Below are 9,013 nucleotides of genomic sequence, written 5' to 3'. Positions count from 1 at the left end.
CAAGCGAGATGGAATCGCGCAGCTATAGATTATCTTCTGACTTTTTCTTGCTAAATGATCTACTGGTAATATGACAATAGGTAGGTAGTAATATTATACTGCTTTTGTTATCATATCTTCTATGACAGAAGTCCAACCCTACTTTTACTATACTGATACAAATCTTATCACCTTGTGTTGCTCATTATTTGCCTACCTTTTATAATATATTGCTTTAACATATGTTAGGACCTCAGGACCTCTGACTCTTTAGTTCGCATCTAGAATGCGTCTCGACGAAATCAGCGATGCGTACCATACAATGGTTTTTGTACACATAACCATTATTGTCCGTCGGACAACATTGAGTACCATGATTTGAAATACTGGTACAGATGACGGTGGAGGGGACCAATAATTAATTTCTCGATGCATGATTACCGAGAAAAAAAATCAATACATGATTAATTTTAGATAGAAGCGATAAAAACTTATTTATAAACTTATTGAACAAAACATCGTCCCAGCCCTTAAGGACATTCAGGTTCATGGTTTTTTGTACTTGAGTGGATGAAAATGTTCACAAACATGAGAATGAATGTATTGTAAATACCACAACGTCTTTGCAATAAATAGGTTGCCTACAACCGCCGATCGGCCTGAGTCCCAGTGGGTCATTAACTCCTCGACCGTCCAAAAGTGAATTCTTTTTAGATACGGGCGATATTTATGCAAAGTATTTGTTTTCATTCAAGCGTTATGAAAATGATCTAGGTACTATGTGACAAAAAATGCAATTTATTCAAAAACTCAATATATCAAAACAAGGGACATAGTAGCTAAATAATATTTAATCACAGATTAGCCAAGTGCTTCAATAAAACTGTCAGATCAAGCTTAAAAAATCATGGCAGCATCTAAAGTATCAACATCAACAAAACTTTACAGCGTAAGGATGACTTTACCTTTTGCGTCAGATAATGGCAAGCTTCTGAAAAAGAGATCGAATATTAAAACAAAAACTTCATCTAAAGCTGGTAGGTTACTAAATGAAAAGCGTTATGTGCCCCCTAATTTCGGAAGGTTTAAGGTCTCTTGGCCATAATAAATGTCACTCACCTTTTCCTACGCATTCACGTATATCGACGACTCGCTCGAAGCAAGCAACACGCGGTAAAGCCTGTTAACCAAATGAAGTCTTCCTCAGAAAGCGCGTATAAACGGACGGACCGTTTTGGTAGCACTAGTAATCATTCCAGCGCCGACTACTTGATTGGATTCATCTGTTGTTAATATGGACACCACAAGCGGTAGTCGCGCTCAAAACAACAGGGAGGAATATTCATCTTTAACACACTCGCATTGGTAGTGTGTGGTAAAGCTGCAAGCCTTCATCGGAGATCATGCGGTCCTCAACATCGAATTGGATCAACAAGAGATAGCTCAACGCTCAGCAAATTTTGCAGCATATGAGCATGAATTATGAGAATTTCTATTCCAAAGCATACCGACGCCGGCTCCATCACCGCACCACAAGTGATGGTAACACCGTCGGTACACATGGAACGTCTCGTACAAATCAAGGTCAAAAACTTCCATGAGAACAAATCTAAAAATCATGCGTTTTGGCAGAGAGAGCAGACATCGCTATTCCGATGGCTTATATTCGTGATGACCGCTGTCAAGTGGCCTTCGCCATGTCGCAGTTAGACGGTCGTGCGAAAGATTGGGCGACGACATGGGAAGTCAACATTCCCATCTACTTCGCCACATTGCAAGAGTTGAAGAGGGTCATGGTATCAATATTCCTTCCTACGAATGTGACAATCCGACAACGGTCTAAGTTTTTGTCGTACCGCCATGACAACAGCGCATTACATGACTATGTACAGAAGCTCCGTGATGTTCGTCAAGCCAACCACTGGCAGAGGCGGTGATGGTCACTGTGTTTCTGGAAGGACGCACTCATGGTCCACCTACAACTGAAATCTATCACTAGATTCCGACCACTGTGGAAGATACAATTATAATGAGGACTAATGTCAGCATCACGCACGTGGTTACTCGGTCAGTCCGATGGAAGCGACGGCTGCCAATGGATCTTAGCGCTGCAACAGTCCGTATGCAGCGAATTCGCTGGTATGGATGTCAACAATTTGGTTACGTCCGCCGCGATATTTCTTGTCGGAGACGAACATCTGAATACGGTTCTCGGTGTAGTGGTTCCGAGCCACGTGGTATCAATATCACGAGGCGTTCAGGAGACGCCGGTACCCAGAAGACGCAGGGCGGTCTACTGGGGTAGTCATAAACTCTCGGGATTGTTGTGGTAGAATTGCTCATTAGGTTTCAGCCCTGGAAAGATCGTCTTGCACCTTTTCTTGGAATATATCAACGTATTCTTCGACAAGCCCATATACAAAAATTGCCCTTTGCTTGTCCCATGACTGCTCATCCAACGTTTCCTTTCATAATGCCTCAGTAGTATTGATGACATCGCCGACACCTTTATTGACGATCGCACATATCTGCGAAATTTCGCCTTTTGCCAGGCTACGCTTTAGCGTCTTCTTGCTCATGAATGGCGAGGAAAACAATTTTTTGAGTGAAATTAGAGGAACTTCTATCTTCATGTGATGGATGATATCGACGTCAACCTCTTTGTGATAGGCCACAACCTTATAGAAACTCGCTCGAAGTGACTCGTTTTCTAGCGCTCCCTTCATCGGTACGACTTGTACCTTGATTCTGTGTACGCAAAATACTTGACGGAAAACTCTTCTTGGTTGCTTTTTTTCTTCTCTTGGGATGGTTCTTCGCATCTAACTCCAATAGCCTTCATACTACCATCATCCATGGATTTCATGTCAATAGCAAAGGATTCAGTCTTTTGCGGCGCCGGTTAGTGTCGTTACTTTTGTCTTCTCGGTCTTGTCCTGTGAACAATGGGGCCATCGCACACCACGATATCTCTTGAGACATTGAATACTTCCTTACGAATAGAATACATCCATATCATTTTGTCCGTCATCATGCAGCTATATTGAGCGCTGCCCGCCATATAATGATGATCGTCATATTCATTCAGTCAATGCTAGACTGACATTGTTTTAACCATTGCATACCTAGTATGATGTCGAACTTATTGTCGATATCAATAAGGATAAACTCGTCTTCATCTCGAGAATTTTCATACTTTATTGCCGAGCAAGTGAATTGCTTTGGCATCTTAGCCGCAGATCTAATCACTACAAGCATGATCATTTCTCTTTGCACCTGGGCAGGCTATCACCATGCCCAGTCATAAGTTGCGCTCCGATAAAGTTGCTCGACGCAACAGTGTAAATCAAAACTCTTATTGGCTCTTAGACATCTACAAAGGCTTCTCGGACAATAAAATTACACTTTGCCCGGCACTTTTTTAGAGATACTGCATGTGCATCACGCACGTTGTGACAAGAGCTCTGTGTATCCACAGCATCCGCAGCACACTTCTCGCTTTCAGTGGAAAATTCCGCCCCTACTGGTTGTTTTCGATTTTTGCCCTTATGAGCATTCGGAATGACGACCTTTATTAACATCCACGGTTATCCAAACGAGGATCTTGTCTTTAGCCTACTCGGCAAAGACACTTTACAGTTCCGAGCAATATGCCCCCGCTTGCCACAACGGAATCACTTTCCATCGTTGCGAGAGCGCTCAATTGCAAGCATATAAATGCACGAGATGTTCATTTATCTTAGCCATCGCTTGAGGCAGTTGACCGACGCGTTTTTTGTCGTGATACAAAGCCGTTGAATCCGGCTTACTTGGTGCTGAACTCTTCTTGCATTACACGGTTGACGGTTTCATCCAGCGTCTTGGAATGCTAACGAAACAGTTGATTCCAAATTAGCCTATCGTTCAGACCGGCCAACAATGTTAATAGTTGGCTCGTCAACAATAATCGATGCTAAGCAGCGAGCACGCTGTCCATACGGGTGCGGGTCGTATCAATCGTGAAAAATCTTCACTAACTCGGCATGGGCACGAAACTCTCACTGTGGTGATTCAAACAGCTTCGGTAGCTTTATCTTGAAGTGTTCACTAGCTGATAAAATTGGTTGGATCATTCAAACACTCACTATACGCCCAACGTTTTGCATGATCCACAAGGTTGAACATCGCGAATGGCGTATGGTGCTAAGTGTCCAGCGGTTGTCTCATAGTGATTGCTGCATCCAGCTCCACAAACTATCGTAAGAGAGGCTCGTTTCTCCACCACGGCCTTAAGGTATCTTCAGCTTCGGGGCCATTGATCTGTATGAAGAAATTACGTTTGCCACCTGCTTCCGAGATTCCATAATCTCATGGTGCATGAATCTGACGGCCGCGTCCTTTTGGTCATCCTGAGAGGACGGCTGCAGTAAAATGACTACAGCAGCTTATCTGGTGACTTCTCACGCCCGCTCGAGTGTCATTCACCCATGTGAAGACAAGTAAGAAAACATCTTTCGTAGGCGCCTCCGTTTACGGTCCTGATGTACCGAATCGCACTCCAACTTTTTCATGCCGCTCTAACGAGGACGAGAGTATGATCCAAAAATCGATTAAACAACAAGCTTTTAAGCCACGTCTTTAAACTGAAATCAAAGTAGATGTAAAGACAAACAAAAACTTTCAAATGTACGAGGGCGCTATTCACAAGAATCTCTTCAAGCACAAATCACACGCTTGTGTGACGTGGAAGCGATATCCGGCGTGGAGAAAGAAGTAAAATTTAACGTATAGAGAAGACAACCGACTTGAGGCCTTAAGAGCAAAACTGCCACTGAATCAAACAAGGTGATGGTTGTTTTTGTAGAAGTGACACAAGCTGCTTCGAAACCAATCTGTGGAGAAGAAAATTTTCAAAATTACTGCTTTGAATTTTTTCCTTAGACTTCTCTCACGCATATACCTCCGCTTACTGTTCCTGCAACTGTGCTCAATGCGAATGTAGTTTTACTATACAATAATTATGGGACAGCTAAATTCTGAACAAAATTGATTTTCTTATTATAATTTGGTTGACTAATCCATGGATAATTATCCTGGCGAGGGTGAGAATAGCCAAAAAGGGTATAAAGTTAACCAGTGTTTTTCTATTGAATTGATCTTCTTTAGATTTCTTTTGACAGTTTTATAATTTAATGTCGTCATACTATAAAATTTGGCGGTACATTTACTTGGTTTTTTGGGCTCATCCATCATCTTAATAATCAACGCGGCGAGCAACTTCAGTCGGTTTATACCTTTGTAACGTGGTACGATGTGGGCAAAACTGATGCGACTTTCGTGCTTGCATAAGAAAAAAGCTGAGTTCCGGAGCCATATCCGGCTCGTCATCAGTGATCTGGACATCATCGTGAGTTTAACAGCGGATTGTCGCATTACTCCCAACCAGTGTAACGAACATGTAGCACGTGGCTCATATAGAGTTGAGCTTTGTGAAGGCCTCCTTCTTAATAAGCGGAAATGCCGTGTGCTGCCGTGTTATGCAGGATTAAGCTCCAGAGTTCAAGTCTACAGTCCCCGGTCCTAATTAAAACCCACAACGTGGGATCCTTTATGCCACGCCATTATAATTTCTAAGAAAGGTAGAGAGAAATATGAATTTGTGAAGAATGTAAGGCCCACTCTTCGCACTCATTAGTTTGCAAATGTCCTCAATGGAAGATTTACCCACGATAAGCTCAGCTCCTCATCCGATACTGACCGTCAATTTCTTAATAGCCCTCTCCGGTCAGCGATTTCTTGTAAACCTTCCTTGAGAAGAAATTATCAGCTCCATTAAAGATTCTGCCGGGGTAAGTGTGTGGCAATGCACAACAGATAGGTCCATCTCGGTCGCTTCGTTCAGAAGTGAAAGATCTTTCTCGCCACTTTTCTCCTACGATACTACCCCTGTCTTACTGCCCCTGTAGTGGGCCCGCTACACGGTAATGCTGACACAGCAGTACCGTTACAGTGTTATTTACTCATCATGGACTGGAGACTTCTATTGACTGCGATATCGGGAGTTTATCGGCCCTGACACAAGACAGACACAATCATTGCTTCCCTTTACTGTCCCGTCAAATGTATACTCTACAGATCACGACTGAAAAGTCTCTATTTTCCTTCTCAATAAAGATACACTCTGGATACCGCGACATTTTCACGGATCATCGACCCTTCTGCCTTCAGAGCTCTGCTCGAGTCACCTGGCTTTATTATTCCTGTCGACATCGGACGATTCAAGATCCTGAACGGAAGCTATAGCACCTGCGCAAAACTGCATTTACTTTGGCAGAGATGGGCTTGTGACTCACCAAGGATTCAACAGAAGGCAAGTGCGTAAAACCTATATTATCTAACATTTAGGGTGGTGGTTTCTAGGCACGCTATACCTAGGATAAGATCATTCTCATATTTCGATACAAGATAAGAGTACGTACAACGCAGTCAAGGTCCTGCAAACTCGCTTATAAATTCTGCATTGATTTCAACACCAATTCCCGGTCACAAGTCGTATGGATGTCGTATCCATATTCAGCAATTTCAATGCCTCCTCCTACTGAACTCTGTTATCGACGTACATGATAAATGACACGACGCTTCTGACCCAATAAGGTTTTTTCGCTGATTCAACAATGCCTGAGACGCTAATATCATCAACCAACGACCCTGGGGTATGTATCCCATCTCTCTTGTAGCGAGTCACTTCTTATTAAGTTGGATCTCATTAACCTCGATCTCGATGCGATACAGCAAAATCCAGATCTTTTCTAGGGCGTCAACTGGAGCTCAACTATTCCTGCGAAAGCTCTTCAAACGGTTCTATGTGGAGATCGACTATTCTCACCTCTTTTACGAGAGTGAGGGGGCATGTTAGCTGCAACGGGGTGGGGTTACACGTACCCGGGTATACAGGGCTGGGCCACACAAGATGGTATGACCGTACAAAGATGTGGATTGCACAAGTTGGTGTAATCAGGCAATGGTGTGGCTACACCGTAACAAGAAGCCACAACGTGGCGGAACTGCCAGTAGTCATGCATGTTAAAAATGTTTTACTATTGAATTAGGAGATTCTCAGGTTTGAGATATCGGCGGCTCTGCCGCAAATAAAACAAATGACTACAGTTTCAATTTTGAATCGAAGAGTGTATCTGCCTTGGTTAAGATTCTAGGTATTCTTGGAGGTAGCGGATTGCGATCCGCTACACTCGTACTGGTTCTGGTATAAGACGTAAGGTCCATCACCTTTTTAAGCTTTCTCTTAGCAAAGAGCTCAGGCAGCTTCGCTGCATTAGTCGCAGATGTTTCATACTCCCCGCGGATGTAACATCTGCGAATACCACAGAGCTTTCTGATAGTCATGAACTATTTCTTCCTCTTCAATATTGCTGAGGCCCATCGCCCCTGGTGTGCGCATTGTGCCCCCACTTCCTGTAATCCATTTCATTTAATGTAACACTCACTGGTATAAGATTCATCCGTTCGGAGACCTACCGTGAGGATGGTAACCGTTACCGTCTGCAAAAGACACTCTGACGATTATGTAGCAATAAAGGTTTCTTGGCCCCGCCAGTACTCGGTGTGTCATTTTACCAAGAATTATTTGTCATTCTGGCAACTTTCCCTTTTTCGAGTATATCCACCTCTTTCTTTGTCAGAATACATTGGAGTTTGCAATATGACTCATCGTTGCTCCTCAGACGTTTTAAATATCTCCATGAAAATAATTCGGCCACAACCTAAAACAAGAGACTTTGCCGTATTCCCCATTGTAAAAGTTAGACTGAAGTTTCAGCTGTAAAATGCCCCTGTATATAATATACTTTTCACCTTACACGTGTACAATTTGTTAATCCGTTCGACCTGCTCGACCGCCAAAACCTCGATAAAGCATCAATTCTGATTTTTGGCCGTATCAGAATGACATTGTGGGCGAAAGTATTTTAGAAAATTCGCTACAAATGGGGGGCTGGAAAACGACAAGTTATACTCATCTAGCAGCCAATGACATGAGTATCAAAAAACAGTAGGTTGCAGCTTGCTTTTCTTAACATTTTGAAACATTTACTCAAGCAATAATATTTGACTTGAAAATTCTTATCATAGATGAAAGTTGTCAAGTCAACTCAATCAATTTTGGTACGAATTACTGCAAAAATTATCGAAATTATCAAGTGACTACAGAATTAGCGTGAGACTTCGATATGAAAAAGGCGACACTATCAAGTGTCTGGAGTGATGCTTCACCAGCTTTTATCAATGCACGTGATGCAGCGAGGCTGCCGTAGCTAAGCGCTTGAGGAAGCGAACTTTAGGTCACCGACCTTTCGTTCTTTACAAGAACCAAGTATGAGGCAATCCGCTGACTCCAAGAGTAGTTATTGTCTTCTTAAGGTTACTTTATTATCCTAATTTTAAAAGCTTCGATTTTCCGAAATATATATAGTAAAATCTAAATACATGCAAAACTACCGTATTCTTGTTTGGGTGTGGTCACACCATGCACATCTCGTGTGACACACACACACCTGAATAGTTGTGACGTCATTTATGCACATTCCGCGGTGTATCTCAACAGAATGATCAGGTACTGCTTCAAAACTAGCCTGTGCAGAGAAAATCATTTAATTTCTTAGACGCCTTATTTCTTTGGTCTTCTCTTACTTATATGCCTATACCTTCCATTTCTGCAACTATGTTCAAATCGAACGTAATTTATTATACAATAATTATTGGATACAATAGCTGAAGTCTGAACAAAACTGATATATTTAAAAAAAAATGATTGACTAATTGACTAATTCTGGTGGGGAGAACAGCCAAAAAGGGGATGGGGCAAACAACGGCTTTCCTTTCAAAATGATGTTATTTAGATTAAATTTGACTGTTGTACTATTCGATATCGTCATACTACGAAATTTGGCGATACATTTACTTGATCTCGGGGCCCAAATCCATCATTATATGAATCACCGCGGTGAGCAACTTCTGTCGGTATCAACTGCTGTTACGT

The 9,013-nt window shown here is 42.3% G+C and overlaps 1 protein-coding gene across 1 annotated transcript; it reads left to right on the top strand.

Annotated features, from left to right (window-relative positions):
* Window positions 1-7,717: 7,717 nt before the first annotated feature.
* On the top strand, window positions 7,718-8,030 carry PHALS_04955 (uncharacterized protein; the record flags this gene model as incomplete). Its single annotated transcript, XM_024722674.1, has 2 exons — window positions 7,718-7,777; window positions 7,920-8,030. 2 exons carry the CDS (start codon window positions 7,718-7,720, stop codon window positions 8,028-8,030), a joined length of 171 nt encoding a protein of 56 aa, XP_024573727.1.
* Between the last annotated feature and the right edge of the window lie 983 nt (window positions 8,031-9,013).

The sequence above is a fragment of the Plasmopara halstedii genome (genome assembly GCF_900000015.1).
Source record: "Plasmopara halstedii genome assembly, contig: Scaffold_287, whole genome shotgun sequence".
Classification (NCBI taxonomy): domain Eukaryota; phylum Oomycota; class Peronosporomycetes; order Peronosporales; family Peronosporaceae; genus Plasmopara; species Plasmopara halstedii.
The sequence above is the reverse complement of the archived record's forward strand: the minus strand, read 5'-3'. Positions and strand labels throughout refer to the sequence as shown.